Source organism: Eleutherodactylus coqui, chromosome 4 (genome assembly GCF_035609145.1).
Source record: "Eleutherodactylus coqui strain aEleCoq1 chromosome 4, aEleCoq1.hap1, whole genome shotgun sequence".
NCBI classification, from domain to species: Eukaryota; Metazoa; Chordata; class Amphibia; order Anura; family Eleutherodactylidae; genus Eleutherodactylus; species Eleutherodactylus coqui.
Genome location: NC_089840.1, coordinates 175,694,019 through 175,714,127, shown reverse-complemented (window position 1 = coordinate 175,714,127; position 20,109 = coordinate 175,694,019). Strand labels below are relative to the sequence as shown.

General features: G+C 44.3%; 1 protein-coding gene across 1 annotated transcript in view; it reads right to left on the bottom strand.

Moving 5' to 3' along the window:
* SH2D4B (SH2 domain containing 4B) overlaps positions 1 to 20,109 on the bottom strand; it is a 224,395-nt gene that overhangs the window by 66,933 nt on the left and 137,353 nt on the right. Inside the window, exons 5-6 of the mRNA XM_066601611.1 lie at positions 16,300 to 16,507; positions 15,417 to 15,544 (exon numbers count right to left, since the gene is read on the bottom strand). Of these exons, the coding sequence (XP_066457708.1) occupies positions 15,417 to 15,544; positions 16,300 to 16,507 (336 nt within the window). The remainder of the gene's footprint in view (positions 1 to 15,416; positions 15,545 to 16,299; positions 16,508 to 20,109) is intronic.

Sequence of the window (20,109 nt, the reverse complement as noted above, 5' to 3'; positions counted from 1 at the left end):
TCCAGCTGCTCTTCCTCCGAATCTTCTGTGCGCTCTTCCCTCGGACTTACTGAAATTACTACTACCTCGCTGATAGACAACTGTGTCTCATCGTCATCGTCCTCCTCACCCACTGAAAGCTCTTGAGACAGTTGCTGGAAGTCCCCAGCCTCATCCCCCGGACCCCAGTAACTTTCCAGAGGTTGGGCATCGGTCACAACAAACTCCTCCGGTGGGAGAGGAACCATTGCTGCCCATTCTGGGCAGGGGCCCGAGAACAGTTCCTGGGAGTCTACCTGCTCCTCAGAATGTGTCATTGTAATGGAGTGAGGAGGCTGGGATGAAGGAGGAACAGCAGCCAGAGGATTCAGAGTTGCAGCTGTTGACGGCGTGGAAGACTGGGTGGTCGATAGATTGCTGGATGCACTTTCTGCCATCCACGACAGGACCTGCTCACACTGCTCATTTTCTAATAAAGGTCTACCGCGTGGACCCATTCATTGTGAGATGAATCTGGGGACCCCAGAAACTTGCCTCTCTCCTAATCCCGCAGCATTCAGCTGCGATACACCTGGACCAGGAGCTCGGCCTGTGCCCACACCCTGACTTGGGCCTCCGCATCCTCGCCCCCCTCCACGTCCTCTAGGCCTACTCCTACCCCTCAGCATGGTGTATTACGAGTAGAGCAGAAACAGAACGCTGTAATTAAATGTTCCGCTTATTGGCCTGTGGTTGGAGGCTGACTTCGCTTACGGAGCGCACAGCAGAGCCAGGAAACAATTATGCACAATCCTGTCGTGAGACCAAGTGCGTATGACTGAGCTACTAGAATTCACAGCGCGGAACCAGTCAAGTGGCCAAAAGCCAGTGGTAGGCCTTAAGTATTTTGCTTCTATTTTTTTAAATGGTGAGGTGAAAAACCAGACAGACACTGTATGCAGCGTATATTATGTATACTGTTTCCCTCTGGCGGGATGACGGCGGTCATGTAATGGGCACAGCAGAGCCAGGAACCAATTATGTGCAAGCCTGTAGTGAGACCTAGGTGCGAATGACTGAGCTACTGGAATTCACAGTGCAGAACCAGTCAAGTGGCCAAAGGCCAGTGGTAGGCCTTAAGTATTTTGCTTCTATTTTTTTAAATGGTGAGGTGAAAAACCACACAGACACTGTATGCAGCGTATATTATGTATACTGTTTCCCTCTGGCGGGATGACGGCGGTCATGTAACGGGCACAGCAGAGCCAGGAAACAATTATGCGCAAGCCTGTAGTGAGACCTAGGTGCGTATGACTGAGCTACTGGAATTCACAGCGCAGAACAGTCAAGTGGCCAAAGGCCAGTGGTAGGCCTTAAGTATTTTGCTTCTATTTTTTTAAATGGTGAGGTGAAAAACCAGACAGACACTGTATGCAGCGTATATTATGTATACTGTTTCCCTCTGGCGGGATGATGGCAGTCATGTAACGGGCACAGCAGAGCCAGGAAACAATTATGCGCAAGCCTGCTGTAACGCTTAGCTGGGTATTAATTAGCGACTAGTACCCCCAGCAGACACGCAGTAAACTGAAGACGGTCACAGGCAGCCCAAATATAGTATTTTTCCCCAATTTTTTTGAAAAAGCCCACTGCCTATATAGTCAGTATACCTCTTTCCCTGTACCACTGTCCCTGCCTCACCAGTACTGCCCCTATACTCTGTAAAATGACTGCAGACTGAGGACGCTATGGTCTGCTCGCCCAATATAGAAAAAAAATAAATAAATTGTGCAACACTGCTAAAAGCAGCCTCAACAGTACTGCACACAGTCAGATGTGGCCCTAAGAAGGACCGTTGGGGTTCTTGAAGACGAATATAACACCTAACACTCTCCCTATAGCAGCTACAGCAAGACAGTACTTTCCCTGATCTCTGTCAGCATGCATCTGTGGTGAGCCGCGGGCGGGGCCGATTTAAATACTCGGGTGTCATCTGATCTCCCCAACCACTCACTGCAGGGGGGGGGGATAGGGCTGTAATGTCACAGGAGGAAGTTGTAATGCCTTCCCTGTGCTTCTGTTGGCCAGAAAAGCGCGCACATTTCTCAGGGAAGGAAATGTAATGGAGTCGAGCACCGCGTGGTGCTCGTCTCGAGTAATGAGCATCTCGAACACCCTAATATTCGAACGAGCATCAAGCTCGGACGAGTACGCTCGCTCATCTATAGTGGTCACAAGACTGATCCTGGCTTTGAGCTCACTGGGTAGTTTTTAGACTCGCTGTTTTAGTGGAAGACCGGAAAAGTTCTCCTCCTCTCTGCTGGGGAACACCAAGGGAGTTGAATGAGACTTCTCTCAACCTTGGGAAGAGCGTGTTGATAACTGCTTTCTCACTTGCACGAGTACCTCCTCCTTCTCTGGCATGACCTCTGTCCTCCAATGCCTGACTACAACCTCCTTCAACTGTTCACTGTCTCCTGCTATTATCTACTCTTCTCCTTCCCACACTTTCTTTACTCATCCAACTCTGCATAGGAATTTGTGTTGCTGTTTTCACACCCTTGTACATCAGCCAATAGGTCACCAGTTGACATCAGGGCAAAGCTCTAGGCTTCGAGGTCTCTCCTATGGTCAGCATCTTCTATGTCCAAGGACGGCACGGATACAGGTGTGACAGGGCAGGAGTTGCTGTAGGTGTTCTTTAGGACCCGCTGTGCCACTACACATCAAAATCCACAGATAGCCTGTGTATTTTGGTGTGGAATTTACAGCGGCTTATGGTGCATTATGTGGTCTGTTCGGTCGCGTATGAAAGGTCCCTACGGTGGCTCTCCTCATCTACCATGTTCCTGTATGTATTTTTTCATGACATATTTGTATTTTGACATTTCCTTCACTATCTATTGTGTAACATGTTGGAGATTTATAAATAAAGGATATTCTCACACATGCAAAGAATATGATACAATCTTACAATAAATAAGTAGAAATGAATAGAGATGAGCGAGCACCAAAATGCTCGGGTGCTCGTTACTCGTTACGAAATTTTCGCGATGCTCGAGGGTTCGTTTCGAGTAACGAACCCCATTGAAGTCAATGGGCGACCCGAGCATTTTTGTATATCGCCGATGCTCGCTAAAGTTTTCATTTGTGAAAATCTGGGCAATTCAAGAAAGTGATGGGAACGACACAAAAACGGATAGGGCAGGCGAGGGGCTACATGTTGGGCTGCATCTCAAGTTCCCAGGTCACACTAGTAAGCCACAATAGCGGCAAGAGTTAGCCCCCCCCCCCTCCCAACAATTTTTACTTCTGAAAAGCCCTCATTAGCAATGCATACTTTAGCTAAGCACCACACTACCTCCAACAAAGCACAATCACTGCCTGCATGACACTCCGCTGCCACTTCTCCTGGGTTACATGCTGCCCAACCCCCCCCCCCCCCCGCACGACCCAGTGTCCACAGCACACACCAAAGTGTCCCTGCGCAGCCTTCAGCTGCCCTCATGCCACACCACCCTCATGTCTATTTATAAGTGCGTCTGCCATGAGGAGAAACGGCAGGCACACATTGCAGAGGGTTGGCATGGCTAGGCAGCAACCCTCTTTAAAAGGGGCGGGGCGATAGCCCACAAGGCTGTACAGAAGCAATGAGAAATCCAATCCTGTGCCATCTCCATCAGGAGCTGCACACGTCGGCATAGCAATGGGGAATCCATGTGCCACACACTATTCATTCTGTCAAGGTGTCTGCATGCCCCAGTCAGACCGCGTTTTTTTATAAATAGTCACAGGCAGGTACAACTCCACAATGGGAATTCCGTGTGCACCCACAGCATGGGTGGCTCCCTGGAACCCACCGGCTGTACATAAATGTATCCCATTGCAGTGCCCATCGCAGCTGAGGTAATGTCATGTTAAATGCAGGTGGGCTTCGGCCCACACTGCATGCCCCAGTCTGACTGAGGTTCTTTAGAAGTGGACACATGCAGTTACAACTCCGTGTGGACCGACAGCATGGGTGGGTGCCAGGAAGCCACCGGCGGTACATAAATATATCCCATTGCATTGCCCATCACAGCTGAGGTAATGTCATGTTTAATGCAGGTGGGCTTCGGCCCACACTGCATGCCCCAGTCAGACTGGTGTTCTTTAGAAGTAGACACATGCAGTTACAACTCCCTGTGGACCCACAGCATGGGTGGCTCCCTGGAACCTACCAGCGGTACATAAATATATCCCATTGCAGTGCCCAGCACAGCTGATGTAATGGCATATTAAATGCAGGTGGGCTTCGGCCCACACTGCATGCCCCAGTCAGACTGGGGTTCTTTAGAAGTGGACACATGCAGTTACAACTCCGTGTGGACCGACAGCATGGGTGGGTGCCAGGAAGCCACCGGCGGTACATAAATATATCCCATTGTATTGCCCATCACAGCTGAGGTAATGTCATGTTAAATGCAGGTGGGCTTCGGCCCACACTGCATGCCCCAGTCAGACTGGTGTTCTTTAGAAGTGGACACATGCAGTTACAACTCCCTGTGGACCCACAGCATGGGTGGCTCCCTGGAACCCACCGGCGGTACATAAATATATGCCATTGCAGTGCCCAGCACAGCTGATGTAATGTCATGTTAAATGCAGGTGGGCTTCGGCCCACACTGCATGCCCCAGTCAGACTGGGGTTCTTTAGAAGTGGGCACATGCAGTTACAACTCCATGTGGACCGACAGCATGGGTGGGTGCCAGGAAGCCACTGGCGGTACATAAATATATCCCATTGCATTGCCCATCACAGCTGAGGTAATGTCATGTTAAATGCAGGTGGGCTTCGGCCCACACTGCATGCCCCAGTCAGACTGGTGTTCTTTAGAAGTGTACACATGCAGTTGTCCTGTTGGTGAGGGCGCGTACAATGTTGCGGGAGACTTCGTCGTGCAGGGCTGGGAGGGCACATCGGGAAAAGTAGTGACGACTGGGAACCGAGTAGCGTTGGGCCGCCGCCGCCATCATGCTTTTGAAAGCCTCCGTTTCCACAAGCCTATACGGCAACATCTCCAGGCTGATCAATTTGGCTATGTGCACGTTTAACGCTTGAGCGTGCGGGTGCGTGGCAGCGTACTTGCGCTTGCGCCCAAACGGTTGCGCTAGCAACGGCTGGACGCTGCGCTGAGAGACATTGCTGGATGGGGGCGAGGACAGCGGAGGTGAGGATGTGGGTGCAGGCCAGGAGACGGTAGTGCCTGTGTCCTAATATGGGGGTTGGATCTCAGTGGCAGGTTGGGGCACAGGGGGAGAGGCAGTGGTGCAAACCGGAGGCGGTGAACGGCCTTCGTCCCACGTTGTGGGGTGCTTGGCCATCATATGTCTGCGCATGCTGGTGGTGGTGAGGCTGGTGGTGGTGGCTCCCCGACTGATCTTGGCGCGACAAAGGTTGCACACCACTGTTCGTCGGTCGTCTGCACTCTCAGTGAAAAACTGCCAGACCTTTGAGCACCTCGGCCTCTGCAGGGTGGCATGGCGCGAGGGGGCGCTTTGGGAAACAGTTGGTGGATTATTCGGTCTGGCCCTGCCTCTACCCCTGGCCACCGCACAGCCTCTTCCAACCTGCTCTGCTGCTGCACTTGCCTCCCCCTCTGAAGACCTGTCCACAGTAGGCTTAGCAAACCAGGTGTGGTCAGTCACCTCATCGTCCTGCTGCTCTTCCTCCGAATCCTTTGTGTGCTCCTCCCTCGGACCTACTCCAATTACTACTACCTGAGTGATAGACAACTGTGACTCATCGTCATCGTCCTCCTCACCCACTGAAAGCTCTTGAGACAGTTGCTGGAAGTCCCCAGCCTCATCCCCCGGACCCCGGGAACTTTCCAAAGGTTGGGCATCGGTCACGACAAACTCCTCCGGTGGGAGAGGAACCATTACTGCCCATTCTGGGCAGGGGCCCGAGAACAGTTCCTGGGAGTCTCCCTGCTCCTCAGAATGTGTCATTGTAATGGAGTGAGGAGGCTGGGAGGAAGGAGGAGCAGCAGCCAGAGGATTCAGAGTTGCAGCAGTGGACGGCGCAGAACTCTGGGTGGTCGATAGATTGCTGGATGCACTTTCTGCCATCCACGACAGGACCTACTCACACTACTCATTTTCTAATAAAGGTCTACCGCGTGGACCCATTAATTGTGAGATGAATGTGGGGACGCCAGAAACGTGCCTTTCTCCTAATCCCGCAGCAGTCGGCTGCGATACACCTGGATCAGGAGCTTGGCCTGTGCCCATACCTTGACTTGGGCCTCCGCGTCCTCGCCCGCGTCCACGTCCTCTAGGCCTACCCCTACCCCTCAGCATGGTGTATTACCAGTAGTGCAGAAACAGAATGCTGTAATTAAATGTGCCGCTTATTGGCCTGTGGTTGGAGGCTGACTTCGCTTACGGAACGCACAGCAGAGCCAGGAAATAATTTTGCGCAAGCCCGCTGTAACACTTAGCTGGCTGCGTATTAATTAGGACTACTACCCCCAGCAGAGACACAGTACAGTCAGGACGGTCACAGGCAGCCCAAATAGATTTTTTTGTCCCAAATTTTTTTGGAAAAGCCCACTGCCTATATAGACAGTATAAGTCGTTCACGTTTTTCACTGTCCCTGCCTCAGCACTACTGGCCCTATACTATGTAAAATTACTGCAGTGCAGACTGTTTCCCTCTGGACAGGATGACAGCAATGATGTAACGGGCAACGCAGAGCCAGGAAGGAATTTTGTGCAAGCCTGCTGTAACACTTAGCTGGCTGCATATTAATTAGGACTACTACCCCCAGCAGAGACGCAATACAGTCAGGACGGTCACAGGCAGCCAAAACATTTTTTTTTTTTCCAAAATTTTTTTTGGAAAGCCCACTGCCTATATAGACAGTATATGTCTTTCACGTTTTTCACTGTCCCTGCCTCAGCACTACTGGCCCTAAACTATGTAAAATTACTGCAGTGCAGACTGTTTCCCTCTGGACAGGATGACAGCAATGATGTAACGGGGAACGCAGAGCCAGGAAAGAATTTTGCGCAAGCCTGCTCTAACACTTAGCTGGCTGCGTATTAATTAGGACTACTACCCCCAGCAGAGACGCAGTACAGTCAGGACGGTCACAGGCAGCCCAAATATTTTTTTTTTCCCAAATTTTTTTTGGAAAGCCCACTGCCTAAATAGACAGTATATGTCTTTCACGTTTTTCACTGTCCCTGCCTAGCACTACTGGCCCTATACTATGTAAAATTACTGCAGACTAAGGACGCAATGCTCTGCACGGCCGATATACAAAAAAAAAAAAATTAAAAATGTGCAACACTGCAAAAAGCAGCCTCAACAGTACTGCACACGGTCAGATGTGGCCCTAAGAAGGACCGTTGGGGTTCTTAAAGCCTAAAATCACTCCTAACACTCTCCCTATAGCAGCTCCAGCATCAGCAGCACTTTCCCTGAGCTATGTCAGAATGCATCTGTGGCGAGCCGCGGGAGGGGCCGATTTATATACTCGGGTGACACCTGATCTCGCCAGCCACTCACTGCAGGGGGGTGGTATAGGGCTTGAACGTCGCAGGGGGAAGTTGTAATGCCTTCCCTGTCTTTCTATTGGCCAGAAAAGCGCGCTAACGTCTCAGAGATGAAAGTGAAAGTAACTCGAACATCGCGTGGTGCTCGCCTCTAGTAACGAGCATCTCGAACACGCTAATACTCGAACGAGTATCAAGCTCGGACGAGTACGTTCGCTCATCTCTAGTAATGAATAGAAAGGATATTTGCCAAAGCTCTGCGCCTCCTCTGTAACTGCTATTTTATAAATGTACATTTCACTCCACACATGATATATTACAGTGATTATACAATAAATGTAATAGGAATTTAGCATGCATTGCACATCTGTTGTATAGAATCAGTACAAAAAAGTACAAAAAGGACATTTGTAGTGGATGTCATTATAGCCTATAATTCTAAGAACAATTGACAATCTAAGATTGTTTTCCTGCTGCTGCCAACATAATGTAAGAAGATAACCTGAATGATTGAAATGCCCATAAAGAGCACAATGGTTTTTTCCTGTTAAAACAGCCATTAAATACTTATGCAAACACCACTGGGAATATGTCCACATTTTGTAGCTGCATGATTTCAATGGAAACATTGTATTTAACATAAAACATGATGAGATATTTTCGGTGATATACATTTGACCATTTCCTGACCTGGAGAAATGTTTCTTCAAAGTTTCGTATAATGAGCTCAAATATTTAGGAAGAAAACTATATTTTTTATTGCATTTATTGGGGGCATTCACACAACTTTAAAAGGCTATCTGGGAACAAAACATTTTCAAGCTGCTCAGCCTGCAGTAAAAAAAAAATATAAGAAGCAATACTCACCCCACCTGATCCCTTACAACTCCCATTCTGTCCAATAGCGATGACATCCAGATAAAGGAACATGTAACTGCTGCAGCTAATTATTGGCCAAAGTGAGTCATGATTGGCTGCAGTGATTACCAGTGGTCCCCTGATGTTGATGGTGTCATCACTATCTCGCTGTAGATGGAAGTTGAGAGCTTTGGCAAAACAGGGGGCAGCAAAGAATCAGGAATGGCAAGTAATGCTTCTTTTATGTCTTTAGAACAGGTGGCGTTGTTTTGAAAAAACAAAATGGCCCTGGTCAAGCCCTTTAAGACCTCATGCACAGGGCCATCAAATAGATTCACACAAGTCAGAGTTGTATGGAGCCATAATTATGTATCCAAGAAATCCATAGTGCATTATTGTGCTTCTATATGTCTGCAATGATGTCATAATGACTTTTGTCAGTCATACGCCACATCATTACAACAGGAAACAATGGTAGCATGTCTCATAACACTACACTGAATGGAGGGCCGCATAGAGCCACAGGCAATGCTTGAAGCTCCAATGTAAAAACCATTGTATGTGCCGCCATAAAGTCTCCTGTACTCAACTCTGCTGTGTTCATGGTGCCTTATGCTTTAATTTTCAGCCTCTTTTGCTGGATTTGGTAGCAAAGAACTGTTGCTAATACTTTCTGATTAATCTATACACCAGGAGAAACAAACTATCACTTCTCTCTTTCATGCAAATACTCAGACAATAAGGTGTTATTATCAGGATGGAGTCTCTCATTTCTCAACACCAAGATACATATACTATATAACTATAATATGCAACATACACTGATTGCCCACTTTTAGAGATACCTGACTTTTTATGATTGGAACTTCCCTGGCAGTTAGACACGTGACCCCGGAGTGCAATGTAAAATCAAGTAAATACATTTTCTGTGGATCAGTTTCAGTGTGAAGCCACAATAGAATGGGAAAATTGAGCAATTGGGCAACCTCAAATGAGACGGGGTCATTGGTGCTAGACTAACTAGGGGCCAGTATTTGAAAATCCACCACTCTTATGGGATTTTCTTGTGCAACAGTGTTGAGAGTCTACTGAGAGTGATGTGATTGAGGAAAAACATCCATGGAAACATGATCTAGTGGATACAATTTGTTGACTAAAAAGTCAGAGGAGGATGTCAAGAATCGTTCTGATGAACACAGTCAAGCAAATGGCAGATGAATACAATATTGATCCTCCAACTCACATGTCCAAATGCTCAACTTGTCATTCCTTACCAAACATGGGCTATAAACAGCAGATGACCAATTTGAGTGCCTTTGCTGTCTGCGAGAAACAAAAAGGTGAGACTCCAGTGGGCAAAAGAGCACAAAACGTGAGTCACCGAGCAGTGTAAAACATTGCCTGGCTAGATAAATCCAGATTTCTGTTGCACCATGCTGATGGGAAGGTCAGAATTTAGCACAAACAGCATGAATTATTGAACCCTTCCTTTCAGCACTTTCATCCTATTTGCGGCAACTACAAGAAGTTCACTGTCTGCATGGGCCAATATTCCTACAGAACAATTTCAACACCTAGTGGGATTTATGCCATGATGAATTACTGTTCTCTGAAGGTCAGAGGAACTCCAGTGTGCTACTAGATGGATGTCTCTAATAAAATAGTGATTCAGTGTAATTTCTATATTATACAACAGTATTTAATATGAAAAGTTGAGTAATTAAGACTTGACTTATACTGATTACTTATATTGCCTATATTACAGTCCAGAGCAGCATTCACAGTTTGCTGATTGCTATTGTAAAGTGTCAACAAAATAATTGCCTTTATGTATATAAGATTTTTTGGATTACAGAAATATTAATGGATCATTGGAAATAAACCAGCACTACAGTATTTAAGGCAAAAAATATCCATAGTCAATAAGAAATATTCATGTTAACAAGATTTTAACCCTTATACTGCTTCCATTTCTAATAGTCTAGGTGAGGTTAAAGCTCAGTTAAATTACTCATCACTCTTTCTACTATAGATGGGAAATCTGTGATCATCAGCTTTTTTGACATTTCACTAAAGTTATTCAACCATGAAAGACAATGGAGACGGAAATAGTGATATATGGATCTATATTTTAGCCTCCATTGTCTTATGTAGAGGAGCTCTGCCTCACTCCGAAGAAGTCCCAGAAGAGTAATGTTTACAAATTCATGTCACTTCTCTTATGGATTTTTACCTCTTCTTCAAAATGATGAATAAGTGGGAGATTTTTAACAAGTTTTATTGACACCAAACCCAAACGGACATTGATTGTATTGCAGAGATGACATACTTAAGAATTATTGATATAATGATTTAAAATTAAAAACTTTCTTTTGGAAATTTCGTATTTTTTCATTCTCATGTTTTGAAGAGCTAGGTGCGAAAAAAAGAACAAATGCCACTTCATAGCTGCAACTTAGTCGTGAGTGTCACAGGCTCACTGTGACTCTCCTGTTCTTTCACAAGGGATTTTAGTGTCATCTTGGGGATGTTGTAATGTGGAGGACCTGCTTCTCACGCCTCACCATGTTTCCTACATCCTGTACTAGGAAACTGACCTGCCCTTAACATGGTGTATAGTGACATGTAATAGTAGCAGGAGACAAAGTATTCAACTTGTAGGGTGGTTAGGATAACACACAGCTCTGGGCATACATTGTTATCCATGAAGTGACTTTCTCCACTAATTCACATGTGGATCATTGAATTAACCTTGAGATAAGTAACACTGTGGTACGAGGACTTAGAAAATTACTTAGTAAGAAATGTGTCAATGCAATTTTTAAAGCTGTATGCTAATGAACAATGCGTAGGTTTGCATGAGTCAACTTTACAGAATGGAAATGTCATATAGCTGAAGTATGAACAACCATGATTTCCTGTTTTATAAACATGTTATCTGAAGCAGCTGATATATAAGATTAAAACTGAAAGTAAAAAAATGGGCCTCAACCTGAATTTAAAGAAGACAAAAATTATGACGACTGCAAAAATGGCCAATTTCAAATTAGAATGAGGCCATAGAATGCATGCGAGACTTTATCTTCCTTCGTTCAAAAATTGACCACTCTAAGTGCAGGATAGTGCAAATCATTGTTTTCCACACATCCATAGGCTCAGGCTCATGGAGGACAAGATGACAGGGCTCTTACTCACAGAGGAAAAGATGACCGGTCTCAGGCTCACAGAGGACAAGATGACCAGGCTCAGACTCATGGAGGACAAGATAACCAGGCTTAGGCTTACAGAGGACAAGATGACCAGGCTCTGGCTCACAGAGCACAAGATGACCGGGCTCTGGCTCACAAAGGACAAGATAACCGTACTCAGGCTCACAGAGGACAAAATGACCAGACTCCGGCTCACAGAGGACAATATGACTGGGCTCAGGCTTACGGAGGACAAGATGACCTGTCTCAAGCTCATGGAAGACAAGATAACCAGACTCACAGAGGACAAGATGACCAGGCTCAGGCTCATGCAGAACAAGATAACAGGACTCAGGCTAACAGAGGACAAGAAAACCGAACTCAGGCTCAAAGAGGACAAGATGATCGGGCTCAGGCTCATGGTGAACAAGACCACTGGGCTCAGAGTCACAGAGGACAAGATGACCGGGCTCAGGCTCACAAAGGACAAGATGGACCAGGCTCAGGCCCACAGAGGACAAGATGATCAGGCTTAGATTTTTGCACCCAAAAATCGCTCATCTGAATAAATACATTGGAATCCAATGCTTCACATGGTCGCGATGTTTGGGCAATTTTTTTAACGCAGCTTAATACCTGTGTACATAAGGCCTAATGGCTTATTTATTTACATAATTATTGTGCTTGCACATCGGAGCAACATGGACACCATTCTCAGGAAGGAGGCGACTGAAGCTTGAAATCCTAACTTATTATTATTGTGAATGTATAAGTGTACAGCTGAGACTCATTCCATTGTAATTGTATGATGGTTGTGTTTTTAATGTTTATTAGTTGCTTCTCATATGTCTTTCCTATTTATTGTTGTATTGTATATTGTAGTTCAGGCTTGAAAAACACCAATAAGGTCAAAACGTTGCCTGTCCGCATTTTTAATATGGAACAATAAAGTCTTTTGGATTTTTATTCACTATTTATGCTGCCGTTTCTTTGTATACTACTTATTTATTTACATAAGTGATTTTCACATCTCTGTGCTTAACCCTTTCCAATCCAATTCGTATCCTGGTTTTCCTAGGGGGCTCATTCTTTTTCTGTCATTACAAAGGTGCTATCTGCTGCCTAAAGCCAGTACTGCATGAGGTGACACGTTGGATAGGCTCCGACAGCAGTGAGGCTGGCAATACACAGTAAGAGAATCCCAACGGATGTCTTCCAACATCAGAGCTGTACAACCTTAAATCATAATGTCTTTAGACGTCAGACAGTGGATTGGAAAGGGTTAATATACACGCCATGGACTGATTGCTCATGGACAGCACACTGTTGTAGTACAATAAACGGGGCTATAAGATTTTTTTTTTTGCATAGATTGTAAAATAAATCACAGCACGTCCTCTTCTCGTCCAACTTCCTGGATGACAGTCACCCAATAAAGTTAAGAGTTGTGCAAAAAAAAAATGAGTGTACACAGAGGACATTAATGTGCGCTCCGTTTTTCACTGATCATTTCTAAGCAATTCTAGAAGTAAATTTTTTTGCATGCAAAGAAAAAAAAACCGAATGACACACAGATCACACATGGATGTAAAAAAACAGACACATGCAATGCATACAGATGTCACTTGGATATACACAGCTTAAAATTGGTCCATTTTTCACGCATTGAAATCAGACATATGCATATGTTTCTTGCATGCGTAAAATATACCTATTGAACCCATTGATGTCAATGGGTTTATTCTCATCAACATGTTTTCACACGCATTTAATGCGAATGCAAAATAATAGGTCCTGCTCTTTTTTTCTACGTATTTGCGCACCATGGACCTCATAGAAGCGTATGGGAGGTGCACAAATGCACACTAAATATGCGCAAAGGAGAAATATGCTGCACAATTCCATTAGAGAAAGGAACACATCAGGACCTCATTTGGCTAAATAGCCTTTTAAATCATGGAAGGGGTGTGTCTCGCAAATGTGAACTGGTCCTGCATGTGCAAAACGTACAGTACTATGCACCAACACACGTGCAAATCTGCCTAATCAAACTAGCAAATACGTTGTACTAAAGAGTGCATAATTGTGCATACAGTCATCTGAAACCCCCCTAAATTGAGGATTTAAGAAGATTGCACAAGTGTACACACACGTCATATGCAATGATGAGATGGTATGATTGGTTACAAATTGTCCAAGGATACATTTCAAGAGCGAAAGAAGCATTATTACAAAATTGGGTTACAGAGAAAAAAATAAAAAATTTTAGGGCAAAATTTAATTCTTCAATGTTTATATAAAATATTTATTGTACAGTCTTAAAAAAAAGTCATTGAATTATGTTTATTAAGATAAATGCACTAAATGACACCTTTATTAGAATTATACATATCTAATGCTGTATTAAACCTCCTTTGGACTTTAAAACCACAACAATTCATTGTTGCATATGGTAGATCCCACTGGGTATTTGAAGTCGTTGTGCAGGAATATCGGCCCCTGCGGACAGGAAGCTTCCTAAAGTTGCTGCAAATTAGATTGAGGTACTGATGTCTTCTCAATATCACACATTTGTAAAATTTTGCTGTCTATGCTGGGTTTATGCTGTCTGAACAAATTCTGACCCTCCCATCAGCAGGATGCAACAAAAATCTGGATTCATCTGAGCAGGTGATGTTTTTCCACTGCCCAGTGATCTGATTTATATGCTCTTTTCCCCACTGGAGTCTTGCTCTTCTATTTCTCTTAGAAAGAAATGACATTTGATCTTGCTGCCTGCTGTTAAGGAATGGCAAGTTGTGCATTCAGATATGTTAGTTGGGGCACCAGCATTTTATTTGGCTGCTTGACTGTGCATCTCCTGTTCATCAGAACGATTCTTGACCTCCTCCTCTGAGCCCTTTTATTAAAGGGGTTGTCCCGCGCCGAAACGTTTTTTTTTTTTTAACCCCCCCCCCCCCCCCCGTTCGGCGCGAGACAACCCCGATGCAGGGGTTAAAAAAACACACCGGGTAGTACTTACCCGAATCCCGGCGGTCCGGCGTCTTCATACTCACCTGCTGAAGATGGCCGCCGGGATCCTGTCTCTCTGTGGACCGCAGGGCTTCTGTGCGGTCCATTGCCGATTCCAGCCTCCTGATTGGCTGGAATCGGCACGTGACGGGGCGGAGCTACACGGAGCCGGCATTCTGCACGAGCGGCCCCATTGAAGACAGCAGAAGACCCGGACTGCGCAAGCGCGGCTAATTTGGCCATTAGAGGCCGAAAATTAGTCGGCACCATGGAGACGAGGACGCCAGCAACGGAGCAGGTAAGTATAAAACTTTTGATAACTTCTGTATGGCTCATAATTAATGCACAATGTACATTACAAAGTGCATTAATATGGCCATACAGAAGTGTATAGACCCACTTGCTGCCGCGGGACAACCCTTTTAACGAGTTTCTTACATCTATCCCTGTTTGCTGGATTTTTTTTCTTAATCACACCATTCTCAGTATACTCTTGACACTGTTGCGTTAGAAAACCCCACAAGGTTGTCTGTTTTTGAAATCCTAGCCCCGCCTACTGTAGCACCAATGAGCAGGCCTTGTTCAAAGTCACTTAATTTTCCCATTTAATGTTGATTCACACTGAAATTGACCTAAGGAAAACATGTTCAATTGATTTTATGCTATACTCTGGGGTCACTTGTCTAATTTCCATACAGGAAAGTACCGATTGTGAAAGGGTAGGTGTCTCTAATCAAGTGGCCAATCGGTGTGTAATTGCCCTTCAACCATGAATTTTAACTGGATTTGCAACCAAACATTTGGATAAAGTAGAAAAACATTGAACAATCTCAACATTTTCAAAAACAAGAGCATTACCATGAAACCAGGCTGCAATTTGTCCACTATCCTTCTCCAAACCAGCACGCCGTGGAAGCTGTTCTTCCTTAAACCAACGAACAATGACATCCTTGGATATTGGACGAGCCGGCCGTTCCCATACTTTTCTAGTAAAGGGAAAATGTAATTAAATTTGATTCACTCTTTCATTTGTTGGGTTTTCAATTATAATCTGGAATAATAATGCTTATTTGCTTTAAGATTTTTTAACATTTCTGTTAATTCCAGTATGTTATAAGGATTATGTTGGTGGGGGTTTAGGGTGAAGTCAGTCTCTTCAATGGAGCTCAGTTGCAATACTAGAAGGTGTATAAATTAGGGTGGCTATCACTCTGGGAAATCTTGCCGTAAAATGGCTTGGTGGAGTGTCGTCTTTATTCTCATATTTAGTTAGTGTCCCAGCAGTTATATTGCACCTGACATCCAACAAATGTGAATGACATACTCTAGGGATATTTTACAGATATTTAGAATCCCTTTGGACAAAATTCACTGTCCTATTCTGTCCAGTTAACTGACAGCATATAGACAGTTATGGCAGTTACTGTCACATCCATGTTGAAGGTTGCTCTACCCTATATTAGGAGACCAACACTGCAAAAGACCTCTGATAGGTGGGGGGAGGGTCCTTTTGGAGCTGTTGCATTCTGGCCCAGAAGCTTCAAGTGCTGCCACTTTTTGATATTATACTGTAGCATTCGGCCTTTCTTGATGCTCAGTTTGTCCACAAATGAGTATGCCCGCAACTATTTAACAAAGATAGCAGCAAGTAAAATTCTTGAGAAAAACATGTAACACCAATACAGACATAAATGATGGTATTAGCAATAAAATCTGAATAACGTTCTATAAAACAACTTACTGAACTGGCACTTGAGGTTTAACAGGTGATAAACTGCTGTTATCTTGACTAGATTCTTGCCCATTGCTGAAGTTGGCATTTTGGAATAAGTTACTTAGTCCAGCTACCTTTCCTTTTTGAATGGCTCGCAAAGATTGACGATGATATTCAGCCCTTGCCCTGCGGGCTTTGTGCTTGCGTTCTTCATCAGCTGCCTTTGACTTGCGTACTGAAAACAGAAACAAGTTACCATCTTATACCTAGCCTGTTAAGTACCAGAATGTAAACAAAACTAACAGAAGCATGTATATTCTACTCTCTTATATGTATGAAGCAAAATAAAGACCTTCAACCACTAAATTACATCCACTGCCATTCTTCCTGAAGAGAAATTTGTCTACAGCTGTACATCTGCACCCTTGGCTCAACACTAATGGAAAGAATGTGGATGGGATAGAAAACACTACGCCCTGGTTGTCAAAACGATACAATTGACAACCCCTCTCTTCTATGCACACCCCTATATATACTTGTCAAATGTAGTTTAAAGAAATCTGTCAGTTCAAACACACTGTCCAAACTGCAGCCATGATGTTATAGAGCAGGAGGAGCTGAGAAGATTGATATATAGTATTATGGGGAAAGATTCAGTAGTACTTGTATTTTATTCATTAATATTTTTACTCATCCTGAGCTAAAAAGTCCAATTGGTGGCCCTATCAGTGATTGACAGCTACTCCTGTATGTACAGTCCAGTTGGCGGTCCAATCAGTGATTGACAGCTACCCCTGTATGTACAGTCCAGTGGGCAATCCTATCAGTAATTGACAGCTACCCCTGTATGTACAGTCCAGTGGACGGTCCAATCAGTGATCAGTTATGACTGTATTCACAGGGATAACTGTTAATCACTAATAGGATCGCCCACTGGACTGTACATACAGGGGTAGCTGTCAATCACTGATAGGACCACCCATTGGACTGTTCAGCTCAGAATGTGCAGAGGTTTAAATTAATATAATACAGGTTCTTCTGAATCTTTCCCCATAAAACTATATATCCATCTGCTCAGCTCCTCGAGCTCTATAACATGATGCCTGCAGTTTGGACAGAATGTTCTAGCTGTCAAATTCCCTTTAACTACAACCACGCTAGTAATCATAAAATTACTTTGCAAGATTTGATATTTGCACATTTGAGAATCAATGAAGACATTTTCTTAAGATTTCCTAATCTCTCATTAGCACCAAGTCTAACATGATCACCTGTCAAGGAAATTCTTGGTTCTATAAAGTGTACCACTGGGTTCATTTTTATCTGGCACTTCATGACCTAAACAGTCATATGATTAGATAGATACTATTTGGTCAATCCTTCACATTCTGTGGTAGCTTTACTGTATGCATTGCTCTGTTTGTCATTTACACTCATCCATATCTTTCTGTGATCACAGGTTAATAGTGATCAGATCTTAAAACTTGTTTTTACTAGATCTGATTATGTTGCTTTTCATTGATTAGTGGCAAACATTGCCACCCCCAAACTCTAACCCTATAATTCCAAGGGCCATATGAGATCAATCATCTGAGTGGCTAATGGCCAGCTTCAGATTGGAAATACTAAATGTTTGCTGCATCTCTTCCTGCAGAGATGTTTTATCATTCAAGACTGAATAAAATTTTGAAGACCAATTAGCAAATGACTTCTCCAGAGATAAGTAATTTGATGTTTATCCTTGGTGTCAAAGGCAGGCTTGGTTTTCAAGCTCTGGGCTGCAATGTATTGTGAGAGACAACTGCATACACAGCATGGTGCTAATTAAAGGGTATTATGAGAGGAACAGCAATATAAAAGCTTCTTTATAGGTAGCCTTTAAGTAGCTAATGTGACTACAAGGCTGGACAATTACTTCTGAATTAGTTTTCTAAATTTTAAATAAATAGAAATACTTTCAGGACTAATATTATATGAGTCCATGACCAAAGTGGGCGTTTTGGTTGATGAACCTGTTTTGCCTTGCCTGGCATAGGGGTGGCACAGCACATCTTATAGTATTGTATGTGTGTCATCATTTTACAATGTTAGAAAACCTTTACAGTAAATACTATTAAGTAAATTCCAAGCAATGCAATAAACGTAATAATACACCAAGTAGCTTTGACTTTTGCTTACAGTTGGAATTACAAATGAAAAATTAACAAAACTGATTTTCCAAGACTAAATGTAGTCTTGATCTGGGGATGAAATAATCCACAAAATTATTATTTTCACCAGATCCCATGATGATGAGATTTCCTCTGCATGGCTCAGTTACCTAAAAGATTAATGACAACAGCTGGTCTGAATAAAGTAAAACTTTCTATGCCACAGGAGCATGGTTGGATTATTTCCTTATACTAAAGCTCTATTTACATGTCATTTTCCCCTTATGTCCGGTTTTTAGGTCTTGGACATATAGCTGTGTCCTATGTAGCTATATATCACACATTGACTAATATATTAAATGAACATATGCCATGCAATTTTTCTAGGATTCCCTTATATTCAAAATTTTAGTAGACTGCACTTTTCAATATGGCTAAAAAAAATACATTCTTTTGGCATAATATAAACCTAATATAAACCTTAAGGATATCAAATCATCAAGCATGAGTTATTGAACCATGATCAACATGATTCAATAAAGTAGCAATTATGTTTTAGTTCCTGTCTTCTCACTGGATCATTTGGTGTTTTTGGAGTGTTTTTGCATGCATGGGATGATTTTATTTTATGGAGGCGTCAGGAGGATTTCCTTATGCACACGGCAATGTAGGGAAAAACTAGATATAATACAATAAAACAATGATATCTGCCCCAATCTAAAGTGAATGATAAACCCCTAATGCTGCTGATAGACCAATAGCATCTATCAGGCCATTACAGATATGCACACCAAGAACAGACCTATGAAACAGAAAGGTTCCAGGTGTAACAAGCTGCTCCAATAACATCAATATCTGGATCATTTCATACTTGCAAATATATAGTGAAAGCTTTCTCGAATAAATCGATCAAAAAAATTATGTTCTATAACTCGAGTCACACTTACATTGTATAGCGGTACTACTGGGTCTTCCATGGGCAAGGTAATAGTGGAAGTAGTGCGGCATATGGCAAGCACTAACTTCTCGGGCACGTGAAAGTCTTGCAATGTATTGTAAAGTGAGAAGTGACGTCAGACGCCAGTAGCAGCGCGCCGAGGCAGAGGCAGAGGCACGAGCGGGGGGTCTGAGGGAGACAACGGACCAGCGGAGGAGCCGATACCGGCGCCCGAAGGTGACAGGAGCCGGCAGGAGGAGTGCAGAGTGACAGGTGGAGTGAGCGGCCGCCGGAGCAGAAGCAGGTGCAGGTGCGGGGGCAGCAATCAGAGACCGGCAGTAGCGGAGGGGACCAGAACGAAGCAGCTGAGACAGGAGGGCAGAGTGTGCTGATAAGTATCTACCTCTACCTCTGTGTGTGTTTGTGAGCTGTGTGTCTTCTGTGTATCTGGTTAGTTGTGTCTTCTGTGTGTGTGTGTGTCTGGGGGTCTAAGTGTTTGTGAGGGGGGGGAAAAAAAAAAAAAATTTTTGTGAGCGCGTGTCAGCGGGTAAGCGTTTGCGCGAGAGCGGCAGCGAGTGAGCGGTTGCAGCAGCGTGTGAGCAGTTGAGTGGTCGCAGCAGCGGGAGAGGGGTCGCAGCAGCGGGTGCAGCGGTGAGGGGTCGCAGCAGCGGGTGAGGGGTTGCGGCAGCGGGTCAGCGGTTGCGGCAGCGGGTCAGCGGTTGCGGTTGCGGCAGCGGGTCAGCGGTTGCG